The sequence below is a fragment of the Saccopteryx bilineata genome, chromosome 6 (assembly GCF_036850765.1).
Source record: "Saccopteryx bilineata isolate mSacBil1 chromosome 6, mSacBil1_pri_phased_curated, whole genome shotgun sequence".
Lineage (NCBI taxonomy): Eukaryota > Metazoa > Chordata > Mammalia > Chiroptera > Emballonuridae > Saccopteryx > Saccopteryx bilineata.
The window spans coordinates 106758429-106785662 of NC_089495.1; the positions used below are offsets into that span (position 1 = coordinate 106758429).

The 27234-nt window shown below is 40.9% G+C and overlaps 1 protein-coding gene across 6 annotated transcripts in view; it reads right to left on the reverse strand.

Annotated features, from left to right (window-relative positions):
• Positions 1-27234, reverse strand: part of RCBTB1 (RCC1 and BTB domain containing protein 1) — a 48248-nt gene that overhangs the window by 10683 nt on the left and 10331 nt on the right. For 3 of the 6 annotated variants that reach the window (XM_066234303.1, XM_066234301.1, XM_066234306.1), the window contains exons 2-9: positions 21282-21451; positions 20758-20908; positions 10435-10601; positions 7959-8117; positions 4534-4641; positions 4011-4153; positions 2583-2773; positions 1477-1603 (exon numbers count right to left, since the gene is read on the reverse strand). In XM_066234303.1, the coding sequence (XP_066090400.1) occupies positions 1477-1603; positions 2583-2773; positions 4011-4153; positions 4534-4641; positions 7959-8117; positions 10435-10601; positions 20758-20908; positions 21282-21407 (1172 nt within the window). In that variant the 5' untranslated portion in view covers positions 21408-21451. The remainder of the gene's footprint in view (positions 1-1476; positions 1604-2582; positions 2774-4010; positions 4154-4533; positions 4642-7958; positions 8118-10434; positions 10602-20757; positions 20909-21281; positions 21452-27234) is intronic. The other 3 variants (XM_066234302.1, XM_066234304.1, XM_066234307.1) reach the window with 1 other exon arrangement.

The window sequence follows — 27234 nt, forward strand, 5'->3', positions numbered from 1 at the left end:
CTGTTTCCATTCAACAGGCCCCAGGCAGAAAGACTTTTTGCTCACTTGTTTTTTAAAAGATGCACAGAAATGCATTTTAAGCAATGAAATTAAAGAAAATTTGGAAATGTGAGTTCAAACTTATCACTATCAAGCAACACATTTAAATGATTAATTTGTTATTTATGTCATCAGCATATACTTAAAACTGTTTTAAATGTTAACTGGATTTCAGTTAAACTGACCACTGTTCCATTACCTTGCATGACAATTTTCCTCCTTTTTCTGACTCATCTTCAAAACGGCCATCATTCCTACTTTGTCCCTTTGCTTTGCTCTGTTCCCTTTCCTCTCCTTCCAAGCCTGTTTCCAATTTATTTATAAAACACATTCACTAGGACAGTCACGTACTTCAAGAAAACCTAAGTGAGTCTTTTTGTATCATATTAACATGTACAAATCTACCTGTATGAGGAACGGATTTCTGAATATTAGATTTTCTTAAAGTATAACATTTACAGTTTAAAAATATCATCTTTTCAAATCCTTTTAAAATGAGGTACAGTATAAACAAACACAAAATATTTTCAAAATCCATTTAGAACTCATAAGAATGGCTCTATTTACCTAAGAAATTATTTCATCTGAGAAGTTAAAGAAACGAGTATTTAAGCAAGGAATAACCCATAAAATGGGTCAGAAAACCACACAAGGAAGGAACAGACTGGTTGTCCACAGGTTCACAAACAGAAGCACTTCCAGTTCATCTTCCAATTAATATTTTGGTGTAGATATTTATTCCCTTAAGTAACAAATAACATATGGCTTTTTAATTCCCTTAAACATGTTATTTTGTAAATAGGTTTTTAACTACATTTACAAAAAGATTTGTCAATGGTCAGTTTAATTCTCAGTGGTCTGAGTTTACGTGCTCTTTCTCTGTAATGGCAGCCACAGTGAGCAACATCCAAGTAGTTACCAATAAATATAAACTTCCCACACATCTATACAAAGAACTCCTGACATATAGCTAAACAATATTTCTTTAATTAGGAATTAGATGTCCCTTGGCCCAGAATACCAGTATTCCTGACAAAGACAGTTTTCTACTTTAGAAAAATGAATCTTTAATTAAGAGCAAGAGGAGGCACGTACACACTCTTCCCTGGCAATCTTCTGTGGGGTTTCTGACCATGGAAATAAGTTTTTTGATGGGAGTAAATATTCACAAGATCCTTCCTTTAACTATAGTATAGACAAATACACTACTATATCTGCTTTTTCTATAAGGCATATGTGTGTGCAAGTACACACGTGTGCGCAAAACTCTTCAATAATGAGTGGATTGATACTATCTGAAAATATTAAGTTATGTCATTTCTCTCTATTGCCGAGGCCATTTCTTATCAGTCTCCATTTTATGGAATAACAAAGGAAAGATATTACAAAAAGAAAGTGAGGTTACTGGTGTCTATCTCAAAGCCAATGCAAAAATACCTGATTTTCAAAACAGCTTTATGGACATGGATATATTTCCCATCAATTCTAAACTTTAGGTCAGCAGTTTCTGGACTATCAAATTCTTTCTTCAGGGACTCTGCAACTGTTAAAACGTCTTCATGCTCTGAAGGCAACAAACACATTATTAAAACAGAAAGCTCAGGAAACATACTTAACATTTGATAGACTTCAAGAAGATAATCATGGCCCTGGCTAGTTTGCTCAGCGGTAGAGCATCAGCCCAGAGTCTGGAAGTCCTGGGTTTGATTCCCGGCCAAGGCACACAGGAGAAGTGCACATCTGCTTCTCTACCCTTCCCCCCTCCTTCCTCTCTGTCTCTCTCTTCCCCTCCTGCAGCCAAGGCTCCACTGGAGCAAAGTTGGCCTGGGCGCTGAGGATGGCTTCATGGCCTCCACCTCAGGTGCTAGAATGGCTCCGGCCTCAATGGAGCAATATCCCAGATGGGCAGAGTATCGCCCCTGGTGGGCATGCCAGGTGGATTCTGGTCAGGCACATGCAGGAGCCTGTCTTCTGACTGCCTCCCTGCTTCTAACTTCAGGAAAATACCCCCAAAAAAGAATCATTAGCATGGTAGATAATTCCATTAGATTTTTTTTCAAAAAAGTTCATGCCCTACTTGACAAATCAATTTCACAGTAGTAAGATAAGTATACTGAGTATATAAATTACCAAAACAATACATATTGAGAAAGGCCAAATACCTGTCTTACATACTAAGTTAGTCATTAGAAATAAGTATTTTCTTAAAAACAAAAGATTTATAGGTAGTCCATAATTATACAAGGGTGGGCAAAAGTAGGTTCAGAGTTGTTCATATTGAAAAAGACATGCAGATTATAATTTTTATGTATGTGAATTTCACCTCAATGAAAATGAAAACACTTATGGGGGAGAAAATAATCTATAACATATTAATAAGTTGTATTATGTAAATCTAATTTGGGGAAAGATGTTAAATTTAATGAAGAATAACACATGCAGAACTTAAGGGAGCCCACAACCAGCAACCAGTCAGGAAAGTGGTCAGCTGGCAGGCCCGCTCTTCCCGCTCTTCCCAGTGGGACAGCCCCGAGCTCCCTCACCCACGGACAGGAGGCGCCAGGAGACGGCGGGTGTGGCGAAGCAGGCGAACACGTCGTCCGTGCAGGAGAGGTGGGTGAGGTGAGGCAGGCTCACCGACTGGCCCCGGCACTGGCCCCACATGTACACGTGCCCGCCCTGCGTCCTGGCAGCCGAGGTGTGGGCGGAGTGGCAGGCTGCGATCTCTACTACCCTGAAACATTTTAAGAAAAATGGAGGTGTCACTTCAGTATTACAGAAGCCCACAATACTCACACAAGGCTAATAAACAGTTCATGCTTGAGGGACAGTAGCTATCATGTCCTACAGACGAAACCATACAGAGCAAGACCACTGTGCTGCTCCCTCCTGTCTGCCCCACTTCTCATCTGAACCACTTTCTGAGTTAAGAGAAAACTGTTGAGGAAAACTTGGAAAAGGGACTAGAAACTAAAGCAAATGAGGAAAGTGGACGCCGACAAAATCTCCTGACAGTTTTGGGGGCTTACACCATAGCAAAAAAAAAAAAAATAGTCTTCAATATATCATTTCCTTACAAACACAACTTTTCCTCTCACCCCTACCAGAGGTAAGAAGGCTCATTAGGCTGATGAGCACCGGCCTAGGGGTCATGACCTCTGAACACAAGCCAAATGGACATCAAGCTAAAGCAACTACATTTCTCAGTCTACTCCTTAGCCAAGGTCCCAGAATCAGAAGTCAGCATTCTGAAATCCAGTAGGTAAGACCTCACAAAATGGCTGAACAAACATTAGCACCTATTGCAGTTATACACATTAAATCAAATCAATATTTAAACAGATAATATCCTTTTAGGGGCAGATTTTTTTATTTAGAAGTTGTTTTAGTTGGCTCAAAGGAAAAGTTTGATCTTTAACATGGTGACAGACCCGACCACAACTCTGAATTTCGACATGCTGATCAACCCTATTTTATTTCTCTACTAAATGGATAACAAGAAGTCTGTAGGAATTATACCAAAATATATACAATAAGTTTTTTTCATGCTTGCTGACCCCCGGGAATGAGTTTATTTTCAAAAAATGAAATTAGTTCCAGTTACAGTTTTATTAACTTAAAATCATGTTTGATTGATAACCAATTTATGGAAACAAGAAGAACATACATTTGCTTTTTTTTAATGTTGCCTTACACACATACGATCGTACTCTGGACAGTCAGGAGGCTCGAGGACGTGCATGAACATTTGTACTACTCAGAGGGCTAATGCCTATCAATCAGGTGGTTATTTCAGAAAGCTGCTTAAGAATCATATCAACTTCCTGTTCATTCTAGCTGATACTTAAACTCTCTTCAAAATGGGAATGTTAATAAACAAGAGTTACAAAGCCAAACACCCCAGCTCCAGAACACACAGTCCCAAGTCTACAATGCACACACAACCCCAAGACATGGCACAGCTCAGTTACCTTTCTTTCTCCACCATGATGTGTGCTGGGCTTAGCAGGTTATTTTTATTGCCAGTTCCCAGCTGCCCATACGTGTTAGCTCCCCAGGCATAGAGCAAGCCCTCATCTGTTAGTGCTAGAGTGTGTGCATAGCCGCAGACAATCTGCAAGTAAACGTAGATGGTTACCACAAACAGGGAAACGAAGGGTGGGGAAAATGTCTACTCAAAGATTACAGCCAGCTTCTGCAGAATGCCAGTCCATCATCAGGCTAACCTTCTCTAAAACATTAAAAAGCATTCGAAAAACCTCAACCAGAGACTACGAAATTTTTCCCATCGCTTTTTTTACTTGTCAAGACTGGTGTGCGACCACCATGTGTTCCTTCTCATCATCAGAACTTAGGGAGGATATAATAGTAAATGTAAAGATGAAGGTACTGGATATTGTTTGAAAAGATTCATTGATAGTACACCTTCAACATTCCTCCAGGTCAGAGCAGGGCAGAGGGACGGGACAGCAGCGAGGAGCCCACCCCACGTACCTGGTTCACACACACGTGGTGCAAAGCTGCCACTCTCACTGGGGTCAGCTGATTGATGTTGTTTCCCAAGCCCAGCTGACCATTGCCATTGTAACCCCAGCCATACACCTTAGAGAGAAAAGGGGAGAGAACAGGCTTTTAAAAGTAGTAGTAAAAGGGAATAACAGATAAATCAGTTACAGTTTTTTCACTTTGAACACCCATATTCTACTCTATGTGATCCTACACTGACCTCCAAATAGATGTTTTAGGAATGGGGAATGAACAGAATTTGGCATCAGTTCCTACTCCATAACTTGCTAGTTAGATAGCCTTGGGGGCAAGTTGCTAATTGTTGCTTTACACACGAAGAAGCTGAGGCTCATAAACAATAACTAAGCACCTACAACATGTCAGGACATTGTGAAAGGTGGTAGGAATACATCCTTAAATCACAGTTTAACAGTTTAACATTATATACATAATCAAGGCACTGTGGGAACAAAGAAAGGATTTGTCAAAAGAAAGGAAGTGAAGGACGACTTTTCAGGAAGCAGAGACTTGGGCAGGGCTGAAGGACGAGAGAAGGTGAAGGCACTCTGGGTACAGGGCAGAGAATGTGCTAGAGGCAGATTCAGAAGACAAATAGGTGGGCCTGGCTGGACACATATGGCAAAATGGAAGGAGAAAAGATTAGAAGGAAAGGTAAGTGAGGGAAAATGAAATGCTTCTATAGGCCTTTCACTGAAATACTTCATAAAAAGAAATTAAGAAGCATAAATTTTCATTTTGAAAAGCTCACACTGGGAACAACATGAAGGGTGTCTGGAGTGCGTATGAGAGGCAGGAAGACCATTGAGTGGATAAATTCGTCTCTCATCAGCAAACAGGTGAGCTCTGAGACCAAGGCAGTGGCAGTGGGACCAACCAGGAGAGAGGGATTGGTTAGGAAAGAAGTGAAAGAGGGACACGTGACGGAACATGGTGACCCCTTAGCTATCTGGAGTGAAAGGGGAGTCATCAGTCATCAGCTGAAAGCAGCAGGGCTGGGCACAGATCTGACCAGGGTGGTACAAGCTTCAAACAGCCAGTGCGGACAGAGGAAACACGACTATCCAGGAACAGATAAGGCATCTAGCTCACATTAGAAACCCAAGCTGTGCAGTGGCACCACACCTCAGGCAATGCAGGGCAGAAAGGAATTGGTAGGGGCTTTTCAGGGCAATATGACAGAGGGGAAGAGGGGACACGGACTTTTGAGTACAAGCAACAGATGGTTAAAAGCACTTTCAATACCAGAAATGCAACAGGTTTGAACTATGTGGAGAGAAATTTGGCAATAGACATCAGAATTTTTAATGGCATACTTCCTGACCCAGCAATCCTATTTCTGAAAACTTAGTCTATAGAAATCCTGGCCTAAATGTACAAAGATACACATACACACACAGAAACACAGAAAATCAGTGCAACATTGTTTATATTATATCTTTATATTAGCAAAATATTAGAAACAACTGAAATGTCCACTGTAGAGCTCTCTGCACGTTGGTCATCCCTTCAAGGAAAACTAAGCATCATTAGCATATAAAAAGCAACTACAAATGGTCTGAGAATAGATTCAGGTAAAACACATGGTGTTTTGCAAGGAAGTTACAGAATAGCAGAGAAAGCAGTAGGCATAATAATACTTTTTTTTTTTTTGTATTTTTCTGAAGTTGGAAACAGGGAGGCAGTCAGACAGACTCCCGCATGCGCCCAACTGGGATCCACCCGGCATGCCCACCAGGGAGCGATGCTCTGCCCATCTGGGGCGTCACTCTGTTGTAACCAAAGCCATTCTAGTGCCTGAGGCAGAGGCCACAGAGCCATCCTCAGCGCCCGGGCCAACTTGGCTCCAATGGAGCCTTGGCTGCGGGAGGGGAAGAGAGAGACAGAGAGGAAGGAGAGGGGGAGGGGTGGAGAAGCAGATGGGTGCTTCTCCTGTGTGCCCTGGCCAGGAATCAAACCCGGGACTCCTGCACGCCAGGCCGACGCTCTACCACTGAGCCAACCGACCAGGGCCAATAATCCCATTTTTAAAAAAAAGGTAATTATATTCATCTATATATAATTGTTTACAGAGAAAAGTCTAAAAGGATATATAACAAAGTATTAACAATACTGGAGAAAAGGTATTTAATCACTTTTTATTTTATGTTTCACTTGTTTTCCCTTGTTAAAACACCCACATAATACTTACCTGAAATAAAATTCAGTTTTAAAAATTAAAGGGAAGTGAAGAATACTGGTGTGGAGGATGTCATACAACTATCCCAAGAAATTCTGAAGTCATCCAGGCTATCAGGATTGATTTAAAAAAAAAAAAGATAAATAGGCCCTGGCCCGTTGGCTCAGTGGTAGAGCATCGGCCAGGGGTATGGATGTCCCAGGTTCGATTCCTGGTCAGGACACACAGGAGAAGTGCCCATGTACTTCTCCACCCCTCCCCTTTCTCTCTCATTCTCTCTTCTCCTCCTGCAAACATGGCTTGATTGGTTCGAGGGAGTTGGCCTTGGGTGCTGAGGATAACTCTGTGGCCTCTGCCACAGGCACTAAAAAAATGGCTCTGTTGCTGAGCAAAGGAGCAATGGCCCCAGATAGGCACTGCACTGTCCCCTAGTGGGCTTGCCTGGTGGATCCTGGTCAGGGTGATGTGGGAGTCTGTCTCTCTGCCTCCCCTCCTCTCTCGAAAATTAAAATTATAAAAAGGTAAATAGTGGGCACTATAGCACATCAAGGTATGATTCCACGCCCAAAGATGTACCTCTGGATAACCTGTGGGTACTAAGACATGCAAAGGTACTAACAGGTACATTTAAGTAATGATGCTGCAACCAGAATAATTTCCTAAAAATAACCATTTATTCAAAGATGACCATGGGAGAGGTAGATCTTTTTAAAGTAGCTAACAACAATCAGGACACAAAATTTTGCTTTTGCAAGTTGCTTCTTCCTGTGAACAAACATTCCAGATACAGATTGGTAGTTCTACAGATATATCATGCCCTTTGGAATCATTGCCTGCTTACAAACATCGTAAGCTAACTTCAAAGAGTGCACAGCAGATTTTTTTCATTGGAAGAATGAGATGTATCAAATTTTTTTATTAGTTATTTAAATCACAAAACAAATACCTATAAGCATTAAGGTACTTGAATCTTGCAAAAAATAAATTTAGACACATTAGAATCTTTACTTGCAGATAAATCTTGTAATTTAAAAATTCATACTGAGGAGCAAACATCCTCTGGTTACTCCTCAGCCAGTAACCAGTTACCTATCAATGGAGCTATCAAAACAAAGCACTTGTCTTTCCACGATCTAATACACACACTTCATGAAAAAGATGAGATTTCACTGAAAGAGGAGGTAGGAGGAGAAAGGGGAACGCACAGGTAGCTCACCTCACCACTATCCAGAACAGCCATGGATGAGGTCTGACCACAGGCAATGCCTACCACCTTCTTAATATGTAAACAGTTGGTGACTTTGCGAGGAGTTGGTTGGTTTGCTGTGGACCCTGAGCCCACCTGGCCACAGTTGTTATAGCCCCAAGCAAACACCTACACAAAAGAAGGGGTGAGGGAATAACCGTAAGGGTGAAAATTCTATACCAAACTATAATAATAGTCATAAAATAAGACTAAAAACACTTACACTTAATAGAGTACTTACAATGTGCTAAAGGACTCTACTTACCTTATTGCAGGAACCTATTTAATCCCCATAGTAAGTACTCCTGTAGGGTGACCCAGGGGTAGAGACTATTATCATCCCCACTTTACATATGAAAGTGGAAACAGAGTGGGGTAAGTGACTCCAGCGGGGACTCTTCATTACTCTGCTGTGCTGCCTCCAAAACTATGGTGGTTACACGTGCGTTCTAATCCGCATCGATAAGACGTGAAGCATATGCTAAGAAATATCACTGGCACGAGAAACTCTACTGAACTCATTGGCCATAAATACTCTTTGTTTTTCATGGAAACCCTCTGAAACCATACTCTATTTTTTCCCTGTCTCATCAATTACCAGTACTGGACACTCATAACCTTTCCCAATGACTTAGGACCATCATAATCATAATTGTCAATTCTGGCCCTGTGTCATAACAAAGTAATGCTCACAAGTACTAAGGAGACATCTGCCCCTTCAGAAATGACACCAGGCTATTAGTCTGCTGTTGGTAACATTTCTCTGAGTTCTCATTTGCTGTCTGTCGGCTCCAAGCAGCTCCCAACCTCAACTGCGTCCTGCTTACTCCTTCTAGATCACAATCTCCCATAACCTGAAAACCAGATTTCCAAGGAAGAAAGACACAAATGGAGCCTAAACTAGTTAAAATCTAGTAACAAAGATGAAAAATAAACAAAAAAGTCACTTCAAGTTAATTACTAACTGACTCTATCAAACAGAGTTGTGATCAGAGAGAATTAGGAGAAGCAGAATGTTGGCAGTACAGGAAATAACTTCTACACTAGAAGAACACTTCCTGGGAGCAAATTCACAGGAATAGTTAGTATAATGATGTGAATATTTAACACAATTATCCAAAGTAACATATGCTTAAGGTAAAAATTACCAGGAATCTAGACTGTACAAATAACAAATTCTAATTTCAATAATCTTTTTTCTGGCACTTCTCAAATATCCCCAGTTCTCTTGCAATGCACCTGCATTTTATTTTAAAATTGGGGACCGTAGTTCTACTAACCAAGACGCAGACTAGGACACAGCGGGCTCCGGGTACAGGCCTACGTGCCAGCCTCGCTCCAGCACATCCCGGCCATGCACCCTGGATCTCTCTGAGCTCACTCGGTTTCTTCATGTACAACCCATTCTATTTAGTAAAATCACTGTAGCACCACTGAAGGACTCTAAACAGGGAACAATATAATCTAAGTTCTCTTTCAGAAATCACAAGAGAGGGAGAAGTGATAGTGGACAGGCAAACCAATTAACAAGCTATCGAATAAAAGAAATCATGGTGACAGTCCAGGCAGATGACAAGGCCTGACCTAAGGTTATGGATAAGGAGAGGAAAAAAATGCTATCAGATTAGAAAACAGAATCAATCAGATGTATATATAACCTTTAAGATCAGCATGGAACTTGCAGGTGAACAAGTGGTCCAGTCCCTACTGGAATGTCAGTACAGTTATTTTCTATTGTTATTTACATTTACTGAAAAACAAAATACCCTTTAAAGAATGGGGTCATTAAAAAAATACAGAACACTGTCATACATATCTCACTGGAAGTTTCAGGAAACAGCCTGAGACTGAACTGAGTGGTCCTGATCACATCATACAGGACGTGTTAGGAAAGGATGTGTCCTGCCATGTTTCTAGCTATGCACACGGGGCTCCTATGTTCAGAGGACACCACGTACAATACGGTCATTTTTTTTTTTTAAGAAAGACACTTTCACAATAATTAAAAGGTATAAACAACCCAAATATCCACTGACAGATAAATGAATAAACAAAATGTGGCACACACATACAATGAAATTCTAACACGTGCTACCACATGGATATATCTTGAAAATATTATGTTAAGTAAAATAAGGCAGTCACAAAAGGACAAATACTGTATGATTCAACTCACATGAGGCACTCAGAGTAGTCAAATCCATAGCTATAGAAAGTGCCTGCCAGGCTCAGGGAAGAGGAAGGAGAGTTAATGTTTAACAGGTACAAAGCTTCAGTTCAGCGAAATGAAAACAGCTCTGTGGATGGATGGTGGTGATGGTCACACAACAATGCGAATCGACTTAATGGCACCAAACTGTATGCTTAAAATGGTTAAGATGTTAAATTTTATATTATGTGTATTTTACTACAATTTAAAAATAAAGAATAAAAGCAAGGCACTTACCTCTCCATCAGCTGCCAGAGCCACTGAATGATGTGAGCCACAGGCTACTTCAACTACTTGCTTGATCAAGAGATTGGTACAGACTTGGATGGGAGCAATGCCTTGGTTGGTTGTCCCATTCCCAAGCTGGCTATATCCATTATGTCCCCAGGCATAAACAACTCCGTCTGTACAAGATGGCCACACACAAAGAATCAGCTCCAGGAAGAAATGGTAACCCCTGTACTTTCTTCCCCAAATTTTGCACAACTTACTCTCCAACCTTAATTTCTTTCACAGTATCCTTCCTCCCTATAAAGCAACCACTGATGAGGGGTAGGGAAAGAGAGATGGGTAAGAAAACAGGATAGAAAGATACAAAATCATTAAAGAAAGGACTTGGTACTAACAAAGAAGATCAGCGTTGTGGTCAGATATCAACTTACATATACAAAAATTAGGCCTTCTAAACACTTCGAATCATCTCAATAGTTCCTCTGTCAGGTACCAAGCAAAAGGCAAAAGACACAGGAAAGTTCAAAACTAATCTTTACCATCATTTTACCAAATACCAAGTCTCAGGGAACTCTTGGGGGGGAGGGTGTCACTCCCTACATACAGAGGAAAGAGGTGTATTTTTTGCATATACTACATACAAAAATCACAGGACTTCTCTCTAACAGACTACTGGTGTAAACATTGGCTGAATTTTTTTAATGACTTTATCCTTTGGGGATTCTGATAGCAGTCACTTTTCTGTATGCATCCTCTCTGGAAGGATCATTATTCTGTGCATTTCCTCCCACAGCATGCTGAGAATCGAGAACAGATATCCCAGAGTTACGCACTTTTCTTGTCTTTTCCATGGTAATAAAACATCCTGACTTTTTAGGGACAATCTAAATCTGCCAACAACAATACTCAGGAGAGACAGCAGATCCAAGTGTTATTGTCAGGCTGCTGCCTCACTGACAACCATCCCCAAGCACTGAAGGGACAGGTACTCATAGTTACATAGGTTTCTGGTTATCTACTCTAGCATGACTATAACCCAACAAAATCAGGGTTCCCTTCCAGGTAGTACAAGCCAGATCTAGAGAGCCTCTGACATGGGTCTCACAGGAAGTTTTCCCTATTATAGAAATTGCGACAGAAATCATAAATGGGAAATTTTATCCTAACAAGAATAAGGCTCAGAACTGAAAAAAAAGAGTATAAAACCTAAAAAAATTATCCACAATATTATGTTAAAGTTATATCAGGTGACAGAAATGTTCAAACCTAAAAGATAAAAAACTAAACATGAATAGATAGAAATATATACCTGTTCTTGGACAGTAAAACTCAATATCATAAAGATATTAGTTATTCCTTTGTAAATTTAAAAATGTAAAATAATGGTAGCAAAGCCCTGGCTGGGTAGCTCAGTTGGTTAGAGTATCATCCCATACGCCAAGGTTGTGAGCTCGATTCCCAGTCAGAGAACATGCAAGAGTCAACCAATGAATGCATGAATAAGTAGAACAACAAATCAATGTCTCTTTCTCTCTCCTTTCCACTCTAATTATCAATAAAAAATTTAAAAAAAATTTTTTAAGTTTCTAAAACTAAGATTAATACTAGGACATGCACAGAGATGAATCAATGGAATGGAATTGAAAGTCTAGCAATAAACCAATTGTATATGGAAATAAAAGCTATGTCAGTTGGGGTATAATGAACTTTTTACAAATTGGACTAATATAATTGGACAGTCACACTGAAAACTTAGACTCATTCCTCATACCATGTAATATAACTTCCCAATAAATAAAAAATTTTAATGTAAAAAGATAAAACTATACAGTAATTAGGCCCTGGCCAGTTGGCTCAGTGGTAGAGCTTCGGCCTGGCATGCAGGAGTCCCGGGTTCGATTCCCACCCAGGGCACACAGGAGAAGTACCCATCTGCTTCTCCACCCCTCCCCCTCTCCTTCCTCTCTGTCCCTCTCTTCCCCTCCCACAGCCAAGGCTCCATTGGAGCAAAGTTGGCCCAGACGCTGGGGATGGCTCTGTGGCCTCTGCCTGAGGCGCTAGAATGGCTCTGGATGCAACAGAGCAACAGCCCAGATGGGCGGAGCATCGCCCACTGGTGGGCATGCCGGGTGGATCCCGGTCAGGCGCATGTGGGAGTCTGTCTGACTGCCTCCCCATTTCCAACTTCGGAAAAATACAAAAACACAAAACAAAACAAAACAAAACCCAACTATACAGTAACTAGAAGGGAAAATATTAGTAAATTCCTCCATAACCTGGGAGTAAGGAAAATTTTTCTATTACACAAAATCCAGAAGCAATAAAGAGTGATAAATCTAGCTGTATTTTTTTTTTTTTTGTATTTTTCTGAAGTTGGAAACGGGGAGGCAGTCAGACAGACTCCCGCATGCGCCCGACCGGGATCCACCCAGCATGCCCACCAGGGGGCGGTGCTCCGCCCATCTGGGCCGTTGCTCTGTTGCATCCAGAGCCATTCTAGCGCCTCAGGCAGAGGCCACAGAGCCATCCCCAGCGCCCGGGCCAACTTTGCTCCAATGGGGCCTTGGCTGCGGGAGGGGAAGAGAGAGACAGAGAGGAAGGAGAGGGGGAGGGGTGGAGAAGCAGATAGGCGCTTCTCCTGTGTGCCCTGGCCGGGAATTGAACCCGGGACTCCTGCACGCCAGGCTGACGCTCTACCACTGAGCCAACAGGCCAGGGCCTAGCTGTATTTTTTAAAATCCATTACATGGAAAAAATACCATGAGCAAAAAATACTAATATTGAGAAAAAAATATTTGCAATTTATATTACTAAGAAAGAGATAATCTCTAACATAAAAAGAGCTTTTGAAAATACAAAAGAAAACAACCAAGAACCCTACAGAAAAATGAATTGATGATTCACAATGAAAGAAATGGTATATGAAAAGATGTTCAACCTCACTCATAAGGAAAAAAATGCAAGTAACAGAAGACTGGACTCCCGCTAACCAAGACTGACCTCTACTGCCACTGCCGAATTCCCACTGCGCCGTAACAGAACCAAGCAGAGTCCCTGATACAACACCACCCATCAAGGTGACCAACTACCTATTTGGTAACAATATAGTTCCAAAGGGACCCATTCAATCCTGGAAGGCGTAGCCACTCATACTGACAAGAATCAACATATAACCTGGATACGAATTTCCTGTGCACAGGGCCTCAGCCAGAAGAACCACTCCCCAAGGACTTACAGGTATTTCATCCACTGACACAGGATTCCACAAAACATCTCATCAGACAAAGGGACTGACTCACTTTATAGCAAAAGAGGTGCAGCAGTGCTCACTGTCCTATCATACACTGCAGCACCCAAAAGCTGCCAGCTGGAGGGAACAATAACAAGCAGGCTTGGCACCTGATGACACGTGCCCATTAGTGACACTAAGCAGAAATGTGAAGCAGCCATGGCTATAGTACAGCATGGGCAGGGCTCGTACTCCTTCGAGATGAGAGCTGAAGTCACACAATCAGGTAAGGCACCAGGTGCTAGCCAAATGTGAAGATAATTCGTTAAAAAATTTTTAGTTGGCCCTGGCCGGTTGGCTCAGCGGTGGAGCATCGGCCTGGCGTGCGGGGGACCCGGGTTCGATTCCCAGCCAGGGCACACAGGATAAGCGCCCATTTGCTTCTCCACCCCTCCCCCTCTCCTTCCTCTCTGTCTCTCTCTTCCCCTCCTGCAGCCAAGGCTCCATTGGAGCAAAGATGGCCCAGGCGCTGGGGACGGCTCCTTGGCCTCTGCCCCGGGTGCTAGAGTGGCTCTGGTCGCGGCAGAGCGACGCCCCAAGGGGCAGAGCCTCGCCCCTGGTGAGCGTGCAGGGTGGATCCCGGTCGGGCACATGCGGGAGTCTGTCTGACTGTCTCTCCCCGTTTCCAGCTTCAGAAGAAAGAAAAAAAAATTTATTTTTTGATTGAATTTGAGAGAGAGAAACATCGTTTTGCTGTTCCACTCATTTATGCATTTACTCTTTAAAACAGCATATATTCATCTTTCTTCCCTTTTTACTTTATGAAACACAGGGACTGTTAACTCCTTCATGAGATGGCTCTTAGTCCCAATTCCTGGAGCAACCTAATCCAACCAGGACAGCAGCATCCACTTGCCATACTGTCTCTACCAGACTGAGGATGACTTCAGAACACTCGCAGATTAGGAGATGAACAAAATTACACAAGATGTGACAGCGAAATAATACCCAGCAAAAAGGGAGAGCGGGGAGTGGGGAAGGGAGGGAGCAGAGGGAGGCAGAGAAGCATCCCGGGAATCTCTGAGCTTCAAGGAAACTCAGTGTGTAGCCTTCACAGAATGGACACTGAGTTACAGAAGTGACCAGAAAAAATTAATTAACCTAATTTCATGTTGCTTCAGAAGACAAAGAAAATCACAAGTCCTAATCTATGTATGTGAAGTGCTAATACCAAATGAATATTGATCCTCAGAGCTCTCATGAAGGACTAGATGCTCAATTTATAACATGGCATTAATTAAAATATTCCTAAAACACCTTTTAGAAATACCATATAGGCCAATAAAGAATGGAGAATTGAACACGTTTTCATCTTCACTCACTCTTCAAATCCTACTGAAATGATAGTAAGGAGTATAGAAGGCATGCACACTCAAGGACAAGAACAGTAAAAAAGAAAACACAACAATAGAGATGTCAACAAAATTTTGGGAAAGCGATGGGTGTAGTAAGTAACATAGCAGACCAGAGAAGATGACACCCACATCAGCAAAAGGGGCAGCCAATTCCAGCCCTGGGATCTCACTCGGGCCAGAGGCCACCTGAGATACAACGGCAGGTGCAGCTGAAAACAGAAGCAGTCAGACCCCACTCCTCATTCTCTTCCTATGTGGTCAGGCAACCAGCCCTCCCCAGCCTGGGAAAACAGCGAGAGACTCACAGCATGTACTTGCTATGACTTTCTCATAGCAATGGCACCTCAGCCCAACTTTTCTCTTTGCCCAAACCTGCTTCCCTCCATTCCCCCACATAAGACAACAAAGAAATAAGGCAGAGGGCTCTGGGAAGTTAATCTAGAGGGGCTCTAAAGACAAAAATGAGGCACTATAGTGAGAAAAGATAAACTTCAAGTCCCCATACTAAATACTGAGGTCCCTGCTCTTTGCTCAGCATCTAGAAAGCTGGCAAAAAACAAAACAAAAACATATTCCACATCAGGAAACTGGAAGATTCTACCCTACAGTGCAATTGGGACCATCCTGGATGAAGCTATTATCTCCAGAAAGCCAAGCTCAGTATTTGGCAAGTCACCCATGAACATAGAACTCCTAATATGTATATTAGCACCTGGCTCTTCTTATCTGTAAACAGGTAGCCAAAGATCATCAAACTTTTAAAGCAAGTCTCTAACTTAAAAGTCAGAGACCAGCCCTGGCCGGTTGGCTCAGTGGTAGAGCGTCGGCCTGGCGTGCAGAAGTCCTGGGTTCGATTCCCGGCCAGGGCACACAGGAGAAGCGCTCATCTGCTTCTCCACCCTTCCCCCTCTCCTTTCTCTCTGTCTCTCTCTTCCCCTCCCGCAGCCGAGACTTCATTGGAGCAAAGATGGCCCGGGCACTGGGGATGGCTCCTTGGCCTCTGCCCCAGGCGCTAGAGTGGCTCTGGTCGCAACAGAGCGACGCCCCGGAGGGGCAGAGCATCGCCCCCTGGTGGGCAGAGCGTTGCCCCCTGGTGGGCGTGCCGGGTGGATCCCGGTCGGGCGCAAGCGGGAGTCTGTCTGACTGTCTCTCCCCGTTTCCAGCTTCAGAAAAATACAAAAAAAAAAAAAAAAAAGTCAGAGACCAGCCTGATCAGGCAGTGGTGCAGTGGATAGAGTGTTGGAACTGGGACACAGAGGACCCAGGTTCCAAACCCCAAGGTCACCAGCTTGAGTGTGGGCTCACCAGTCTGAGTGCAGGGTCGCTGGTTTGAACACAGGATCATAGACATGACTTGAGCCCAAGGTTGCTGGCTTGAGCAAGGGGTCACTCGCTCTGCCGTAGCCCTCCGCTTGAGGCACATATGAGAAAGCAATCAATGAACAACTTAGATGCCACAACAAAGAATTGATGCTTCTTATCTCTCTCCTTTCCTGTCAGTCTGTTCCTATCTGTCTCTCTGTCTCTGTTACAAAAAAAAAAAAAGTCAGAGACCAGGCCCCGACCAGTGGCTCAGTGGATAGAGCATCAACCCAGCATATGGATGTCCAGGGTTCAATTACAGGTCAGAGCACATCAGAGAAGTCACAATCTACTTCTTTTCCAGCCCTTCTCCCCATTCTCTCCTTCTTCCTCTCCCATAGTCGGTGGTTTAATTGGTTTAAGCACAGCCCTGGGTACTGAGGATAGCTCTGGGAGCATGACAGCCTCAGTGCTAACAATAGCTCAGTAATCGAGCATTGGCCCAAGATGGGGTTACCAGGTGGATCACAGGGCACATGCAGGAGTCTGCCTCACTATCTCCCCTCCTCTCACCTCAAATAAATAAATAAATAAATAAATAAATAAATAAGATGTCTCAGGCCAAAACAAAGAGAAATAAGAAACTAGGGAGGTAAATAAAGAAACAATGCAGAGAACAGAAAATAATTTTTAAATAACCTATAAATATTACAGCCTCAAAGAAAAGATACTGAATCCATGAAACAAGAATAAGAGGCTCTAGAACAGAACATTTAAAGAATGAGAAAGAGAACTTGGAAATGTAACAGCAGAAATATTAGAGTTTGACATGAGTTATAAGATAAGTTAAAAAAATGTCCCTGAAAATAGATTCAGAATCTCTGAACTCTAAGAAAAATTCCAGAAAGAAGAAAGCAGAGAAAACAAAGAAGGAAAACTGTCCATGAAAATATTATAAGAAGTTTTTCTAGAAATGAAGGAATTTCCAGATTGAAGGACCAACAGAATGACCAATACAATGAATTAAAAATCACCCAGAGTATATAAACATGGTTATTCCAGAATATTTGGAATTCAGAAAAGATCCTTATAGCTTCCAAAGAGGAAAAAACAGTCTCTTGTAAAACAGCAAAAGTCAGAACGGCATCTGACTTTCAAGAGCAACCCTTGAAACCTGAAAGGTGCAATGACTTCAGAATTCTGAGGAAACATGATTTCCGCTAGGAATCCCAAGGTCCACCAAACCACTGATAATTGCAAGGGTAAAATATTTAAGACAGAGTTTCAAAGATTTCTCTCACACTCCTTTCCTTAGGAAGCTACTAGAGAATGTGTTTTTCCTAAATGGGGCTATAATCCAAGGAGGATTGTGGGACACAGAGAATAGGAGATTCAGAGAGAACAAGGTGAGGGGACTTCCAAGGATAATGGTGAAAGGAAGCTGAGTCTAGGCTGACAGCCGTGTAGTCGGCCAAGAGTGACCAGTCCAGGCCGCAGCAGGGCACAGAGGGCTCCCTGATGACTTGACCTGCTCAGACGCACTGTGAAACAATACTGTTCTGTGGACGAGTCTGGGCACATGGTAATGATAAACGTATGAGAAAGTAAATAAATAAACTCCAGGAGAACAAACAGCTGTACTCAGGTATAAATAACACTTTCAGAGCTCTAATAATATAAACACTGAATACTAGTGATAACACTACATTGAAACAGTAAGAGGAGGGAAGAGAGGAGAAAGAGAGCTAAATGCTACCTGCCATTATAAAAAGTGGAAGGATAATATCTAAAATTTAAAATTTTGAAATAGTAGTATAAGCATGTTGATATAAAATATGAGATTAAATATCAGAAGAAACATCTGAAAGAGTTAAAAATAATTCCTTCTGAAGAGCAGTTTCTAAAAGTAAGGAGGAGTAAGACAGAGGTTTTACTAAAAGCCATAAACTATTTAATGATTTAGTGTTATTAAATTGTTTTTGCTTGACCAGTGGTGGCACAATGGATAGAGCATCGACCTGGGACACTGAGGACCCAGGGTCAAAACTTTGAGGTCACCACCTTGAGCATGGACTCACCCAGCTTGAGTGTAGGCTCACCAGCTTGTGTGCGGGCTTGCCAGCTTGAGCATGGCGTCACCAGCTTGGGTGTGGGATCATAGACATATTCCTCTGGTTGCTGGCTTGAGCCCAAAGGTCACTGGCTTAAAGCTCAAGGTTGCTGGCATGAGCAAGAAGTTGCTCGCTCAGCTTGGAGCCCCCAGTCAAGGCACATATGAGAAGCAATCAACGAACAATTAATGCCGCAACTATGAGTTGATGCTTCTCATCTCTCTCCCTTCCTGTCAGTCTGTCTGTCTCTCTTGTTCTCTCTCTCTTGCTAAAAAAATTAAAATAAAGCATTAAATTGTTTTAAAACTATGATTGTAAGACATACAATATGCAAATATATGTATTTACATACATAAGATATATAATGCACAGCATATTTAATGTACATTATGTAAAATGTATTAACGACCAAAATTGAATTAAAAACAAAATAAAAAATATTCCCATGCCTGACCTGTGGTGGCGCAGTGGATAAAGCGTCGACCTGGAAATGCTGAGGTCGCCAGTTTGAAACCCTGGGCCTGCCTGGTCAAGGCACATATGGGAGTTGATGCTTTCTGCTCCTCCCCCTTCTCTCTCTCTCTCTTTCTCCCCTCTCTATAATGAATAAATAAAATATTAAAAAAAAAAAAAAAATATTCCCACAAGAAAACCAGATTTTTGTTTATATTTTTTTGTGTATTGTTTATTTATATCTCAATTGTAACATTCAAGATAGTTAAAACTGTATGATTTAGATACTAAAAATAATTCCAAAAGAAGAGTTATAATTTCTAAGGTCACCCTTTGAAGAAAACCAAAAATTTGAATGTATGTATTTTAGTATGTTTGCTCTAAAAAACTGCCTCAAGAATTTATGGTGAGAAATCAATGACTAGTTAAAATTGATATACATTGGAGGAAAAAATTAAATCATTAGGTCACAATGGATAACAGGCTGAACCAGTCAGCAAAGTCGTAACTGCTTGAAAGAGCCAGTGTGGTCCTGGAAAGCATGATTACATGACGGGGAAGGGAGATAATCGCCTCATTATGCAAAACACCAGTTATCCTCGTACCGACAGTCATGCTCACATCTGGGTCTTCACAGCTTAAGAAAGATGCAGAGACCCCGTCCGGTTGGCTCAGCGGTCGAGCATCAGCCCAGCATGTGGAAGTCCCCAGTTCGATTCCTGGCCAGGGCACACAGGAAAAGTGCCCATCTGCTTCTCAACCCCTCCCCCTCTCGCTTCTTTCTCTCTTTCTTTCTCTCTCTTCTCCCCTCCTGCAGCCATGGTTCCATTAGAGCGAATTGTCCCTGGGCGCTGAGGATGGCACCACTGGCCTCCATCTGAGGCACTAAAAAATGGCAATGGAGCAAGGGCCGCAAATGGGCAGAGCATCGTCTCCTAGTGGGCTTGCCGGGTGGATCCCGGTCAGGGAGCATGCGGGAGTCTGTCTCGGTCTCCCCTTCTCTCATTAAAAAAAGAGAGAGAGAGAGAGAGAGAGAGATGTAGACAGTGTGGAGTGGAACTCAGATATGAGTTAAACACAATTAAAATGCTCAATATTAAGAAGACCTATGGCAACAGCCAAAGAATCTCCTGGTCTGGGGACAGCAAGACAGGGGAGAGAACTGCCTCCACTACCCTGTAGGACTGCTCAACAAAAAGCTGAGAGGACCTCTGCCAGAGAGAGAGGGGGGACAAATGTGCCTAAAATATAAAAGGAAGAATGCAGTTACAACACTTTCAGAGTTCCGGTTGCCCACAGTGGAGATAAGTGATCAAAGACAAATGCACAGTCTTCTTGAGCGATCGTGGGAAGCAGAGAGAAAAAGGAGAGGACGCTCCACATTTTTTTTGTAGGGCATCCCTAGGAATGCCAGGGAATAAATGAAGATTTCTTAAATCCAAGGTTCAGGAACTACATAAAGAAAGGAAAGACAGTTCTAGCTGTGTTTATTAAAATGTATCAAATAAAACCTTAAAGTGCCTTGTTACCACAAATCCACTGAAAAATTAGGCTTAAAGGACCCCTTAGTTTGCTGAATGAAAGTACTATGGACGGAGACAGGAAAACCACTATCTAGCCTAAAACCTCAGAAGTTTGCTTCATTTGCAAGTCACCCTATGGCTGTTCAGAGTTCGCCTGAAGTGCTTAACCTTTACCATTCAGAAATCAATAACAAATCATTAGAAATTAATTATTTGAACCAGCCCTACCTCCCCTGGGCTTAGAATCCACTGCTCGATTTCCCACAACTGCAAAGCTGGTCTCACTCCCTCTTTACCTTCAGTGCTGAGAAGAACATGTGGTCCACTGCCGTAACTGAGGCTTTTAATCTTCTTTCCACATAAGGCTTCTAGCTTTTTGGGGATAAGCGTACTATGGTTATCTCCAGTTCCTAGACAGTTACTGTAGTTCAGTCCAAACACAAAGACCTGGAAAACAAGTAGTTTGGTTTGAGTCATTTAAAGTTAAACAAAGGCTCCCTTCTTCACTCAGAAAATAACACTCAAGTTCAGCTTGACAGCTCAGTGGGTAGGAAGAGACTGAAAAAGTTGTTAAGAAGTCAACCTCTACTGGCATTACCTAAGTTTTAGAATATCTGGCTATACTATGAGACTCAAAGAATACTAGGGGTAGACCAGCATTAAATCAAGAAAATGAAAGAAAAGACAAGTTATATCAAAGACACAGTCTTGAATTTAGATTCTTGTATCCTCCACCTTTCCTCAATCTTCAAACTGCACACTTTACAGCACAATCCCAAAATAAGCCCTAAAATTAAATTCTGGATTTTGAGATTCTTACCTCATCATTATCAGTAACGTACAGTGCTTCATTGGCTGAGGTGCCAAAGACACACGCTTTTCGAATAGATGTAATTTCTTGAGGTGAGAGCAGAGTAAAGATTGGCCACTTTCCTACATCCACCATGACTCTGGCTTCAAGCAATTCCTAGAAATATGCTGACATCTCTGCTGTAACAAACAAAAAGGATTCCAAGAAAAAAAATTAAATAACCACTAAACTAAAAAGAAAAACTACACTGTTAATAAAAGAAAACAAAAGCTAAATCAAGAATAAACTATCCTCCTTTGGTTAAACATACTGCTCACTTTCCCCACCTTCAGAGTAGGCCTTTTCGTGTAATGGAAGGGAAACTTGGTAGAACCAGCTGTTTGTCTTGCATTCTTCCAGGTCAGTACTAATCTGTTACATAGATGCTTACAGGCATATGTAAGAAGATAGCATATAATGGAGGAAAGATATGCAAACTGGATGAAACCAGGGTCTCTCCTCACGTATATTTTCCCCAGGAGGGTGAGGGTGAGGGTGTGTGTATGCATGTGAGATAAAAGTCAGAATTATTATCTCTACCTCCCCCTCTCCAACTACACTGCCTGAATGCACTGAAAGACCCCTCCCCCATCGCTGCCACACCGAGCCACTGTTGAACAACAGGAATGGGACACTCTTCAGATAGTTCAAAGTGGCAAAAATAGTAAGAAGTACTAGCCAGATTTACTGGATGAATCCATAAAATAAAAAATTATGGTCCTAATTTATATGACCACATTTTCTACATATATACAGACCACATTTCATTTCACATTGAGAAAAGTTATTTGAACAAAAAAAGACAATTCACCCTAATTTTGGTGTTAGAGCTCATGACTACAGATTTTAGGCAAATAGCAATTAGCTTAAATAAGACCCAATAAAAAGTAGAGAGATATATAAATTCCCTTAAGACTCTAAACATAATCTTTTTAAGGAGTTTTACACAAAGAAACCTGGTCATGGCTCCAATTCTTCTAGGGTTAAAAAGTATTTCTAAAAATTCCCAGGGGCTGCACAAGCACAAAACTGTATAGTGTCAAGTAAATTTCCATTCTGGCTCTCACCTCTGAAACCAAAATAGAAACACACAGTTGATAATACAACCAGTTTCCTAAAGAGGTTGAGAACTTTGAAAGTTCCTTCCTACTCACTCTCTTCTCGGACCTCTAGAGACAGTGGAGAGAGGCAGACCTAAGCCACGGTCTCCTGCTGGCTCCAGCCCACAACAGCGCCAGCTCACCAAGCCCCCAGAGCGTGACCATAGTTAGCCAAGGCCTCAGTGTCCACCACCCAGGGAGATTTTCCCATCCGAACCAATCTCGATGACAAGGATAAGGTGTCTGTTATGTATGCCCCAAGTATCACACCTCATATTTGATAAACTTTGAACACCATTCCCTGTCACTGCTCAGCCAGATTCCTGGAATAACATTTGAACGTTCTGAAAATTAGTCCTGCAAGAGGTTTATGTGTGCGCGCGCACTCTTGTATATGTGTATGTGTTGGTGGGAACAGGTAAAGAATTTGGGAAAGGCAAAAACTAACACATAAACATGTTAAATTTTTTTGTTTCAAATGGTACAAAAGGGTGTAGGAAAGTAAGTCTACCTATCCTCCCTTCCAGACCCTCTCCTCAAAGGCAACCACTGCTAATAGTGGTTTTAATTCATTCCATAGATAGTGTATGCTTAAGTAAGCATGGTATGTATGAGTGTGTGGGAGCTTCCTCCCTTCCCCCACTTAACAGAACATCTTGGAAATTATTCTCTATTAGTACATGGAGACCTACTTCATTTCTTTGCAATGGTATTATAGAGCATTCCATTGTACCAACTTAACAATTTACCTCTTTCCAATGAGACACTTAAGTCACTTCCGGTATTTTGCTAACATGAACAATACTGTAATTGTTTGTACATATTATTGTATACACATCTTGTTTTTACACATAAATTTCCAAGATAAACTAAAATGGAATTGCCAGGTCAAAATTCAATATCTAGTTTATAACAGCTATTTCAAGTTGTGCTCTACTGAAGTAGCATATCACCATATGGCAGCACCTGTTAACCACACCCTTACCACACAGTGTATTATCTCGGTGTCTCAGTTTTGTTTAAACTTGAATTCTTCTTATGAGGAATGAAGTTGGGCATCGTTTTTAGAAACAAAAACAGCAATAAAAAAATAATAGTTTGAAAACATCCCCCCAAATGGCCTGCCTTGTGCCTTTTACAAAACAAAGAAAGGAGTTACAAGAAGTAAACAGTGTAAATGTCTATAAAGTAGAAAAATTCCAAGAAAATCCATAAGCATGTTTTCCTAGAACATGAATCACATCAAAGTTAGTATTCAAAATTTAATATTTTAGGTAATATAAAATTAAAATTTAAATAAGTAAATAAATAAGAGAGAAAGAGGGAATTAATTAGCCAAAATAAGATTTACCATCTTTGAACTTACAACACAAGGGATATTACCATTCAAAATCATATAATTTCCTAACCGCAGTATAATTATTTTGAAATGATTAACCAGTTACATACAACTTTGCCCCACGGGTATGGCATTCTACCAAAAAATCAGTCTAACTTTCAACAGTGCTAAATACTCAAAGCTTTATTTTACAAGATATTTCTCCAAATACTTGTAATTTAAGAGTCAATATAAACACCAAGTCATATGTCTTCCATGTCCACACCCATCCAGAAGCAGGACACGTCACCGGTAGCATGGCAGAAAAGAACCATGAGTCCTGAGGCCAGTGTTTTAGTCCCAGGTTTACTTTTAACTACTTGTCATCAGAGTGACATGCCACTTACCTTTCTCTGCCCGGGTTTCTCAAAAATATTTTCTGTAAAGCTCTATAGTTTTATTTTCAAAATGAAATAAAGAACCTATGGGGGGGGGTTTGAAAGCATGAGAACAAGGACAGTAATGTTGGTCGAATAAGTAATTACTTCTGGCAACACAAGCAAATAAAGAGCAGGAAGGAAGAAACTAACAATGATCAAGAAGCTGCTTTGTTGTAGATAGACCCTGTGTCAGGTAGCTTCACATATACTATTTCACTTAATCTTCACAATACTCTTACAAGGAAAAGACCATAATCCATTCTCAGCAGCAGACAAGGAATAAGATTCAAAGTGAAATAACTTCTCAAAATCAGAGCAGTAAGTGGCATGGTCAGGATTCAACCCTCACCTTTCTGATTCTTTTTAAAGAAACATCAGTCCCAGCCTTTCTAATGGCTAAACTTCTCCAACATTATTTCTGTCTGACTTTATCTAGTCTCATAAATGTATACCAGCATTCGTTTTTAAAATGCTTGAAATATAGAAATCACTTCCCAAAAAGTATTCCCCCAACATCTCTCTGTCTAAATTTGCCTAGTTAAACCTTACAAATATCATTCATTCACTGGGAGGCAGGCCTGGAGAGCAATGCGACATTTGTCCTCCAGGAGCTCACAAGACTGTGTGAGCACAAGGTGCATCCCTGGGTTACAGACTGCTAAGGTACAAAATATGTCTTCATGAGACTATGCTCAACCTAGGCAGCTGATGATATAAACAGGGGGTTCTCAGAATTCAGACAAAGTTCTCAAAGAGGTTCTGTGGAGTTATTGAACCCCAGGATGTCCTATGTGCTATATGAACAACAGATCATAGTCTTGAGCTTGGGTATATAGCATATCTTTACTAAGGCACCACAATGTCAATGTAAATATCACCAAAATTTTCTAATTAATTCAGAATTATCACTATCATCATTACAATTAAATTAATGTGGTGAAATGTTTAATTACTTCATTTTTCTAGGGGCAGTGGCAACTTTACTAGTGTTAAGAAAATCATACTAAGTATCATAATTCTATCAATTTCATAGACTTAATGCTTGACCCTCTACCACAAAATTATAAGAAATATATACTATTAATCCTAAAAGCTTAAGTAGGTACAATCACTAAAAAGTAACTAGTTTTCAGCCTCTATGAAATCTCTATTAGACTTAAGAACCTTGTGGCTTACTCAGAAAATAAAGATCTATTGCAAGAAGACCAGTAGTAGGATAGCTCTGATATCTTATGACATTTACTAAATTTGCCTAAATAGGAAGTAGAAGTATTAACAGTTTTGCTCTAATTATATGGATTCTACTTATATAGAATATATATGTAATTCAATTACATTTTATTTCAGTCATCACTACAGAGATTGCCAAAGAAATTAGATACTCCAAATAGTAATATGTGAAGTCATTCAATGAGGTGGCTTTGCTCACAGGGAAGAATCTTCAATGGCCCGTCAGCCTATTCCGGCTATCCTGGGTAAGCATGTCAGTGTTCAGCAGTAATTAAGTATCTTAAGGAAAAGGTAACCCAGTGTTTTTCTTTCCCAAGTTTCTGTGTACCACTTACATGAAGCATCCCAGGGAAGATGCTAACAAAAATCTAAAATAGCCTGACCAGGTGGTGGTGCAGTGGATAGAGAGTCGGACTGGGATGCAGAGGACCCAGGTTCGAGACCCCGAGGTTGCCAGCTTGAGCGCGGGCTCATTTGGTTTGAGCAAAAAAAAAAAAAAAAAAGAGCTCACCAGCTTGGACCGAAGGGCGCTGGCTCGAGCAAGGGGTTACTCGGTCTGCTGAAGGCCCGTGGTCAAGGCACATATGAGAAATCAATCAATGAAGAACTAAGGTGTGGCAACAAAAGACTGATGATTGATGCTTCTCATCTCTCTCCGTTCCTGTCTGACTCTCTCTCTATCTCTTTAAAAAAACAAAAATCAAACCTAAAATATGTTTTAATGTTAATTCTTATGATAAAAACAAAACAAAAATAACTCACAAAAAATATGAATACCCTGTAAGGCTTACCTATGTTATAAAATATGTACAACATGATTACAAGATTACAATATTTTTAAATGTAATATATAGAGAAAAAGGATATATAAATATCAAAATGTATTTCTCTGGAGGTATTAGAGGTGACATTTTTTTTTCTTTATATCATTTAAATATACTCTAAAAATCTACAAAAAGCACTCTATGACAAAAAACACAAATATTTTAAGTAAAAACAAAACTTGGTTATTTGAATGATGTTTATCCTAAGCTCTTGAAAGTTTTAGAAAGTATTCTCACCTTAAATTCACAACCTAGGGTGGGAGAGTGTTAAGTAAATTATTAATAAAATTTAAAAGTAGATAATGGGAATATAGAATGACAGTCAATGTGGAAAACATTACCACAGTTACAATATTAAACATAAAATAACTATGACCTAGCAATTCCACTTCTAGTATATCCCCAAAAGAATTGAAAACAGGGATTCGAACATACAATTTGTACATCAATGTTCATAACAATGCTATTCACAATAGCCAAAAGGTGGAAAACCCAAATATCTATTGAAAGATGCATGGATAAACAAGATGTGGTATCTACATACAACAGAATATTATTCAGCCTTAAAAATAAAATTCTGATACATGCTACAACAGGAACAAACCTTGAAGACATTATGCTATGTGAGATAAGCCAGACACAAAAGGACAAAAACTGTATGATTCCACTTATATGAGTTACCTAGTCACCTATATAAACTCTCTGTCTCTAAATGATGACAAATGTATGATAATGTGAACAAAATAACAGCATATTAATTATTTTTCCGACAACAGCCCCAAATACCGAGAATGCTGGGGGTAATCATAGAAAACAATACAATTGGCCAGCGGTGGCGCTCAAGCCAGTGACCTCGGGATTTCAAACCTGGATCCCCTGGATCCCAGTCCCACGCTCTATGCACTGCACCACTGCCTGGTCAGGCTTAACCTCTTCTATGCTAATGCTGATGGGCTTCTTGAGTCTGAGCAGATGCTACACCATTAATTTAGACACATAATGCATTTCCCA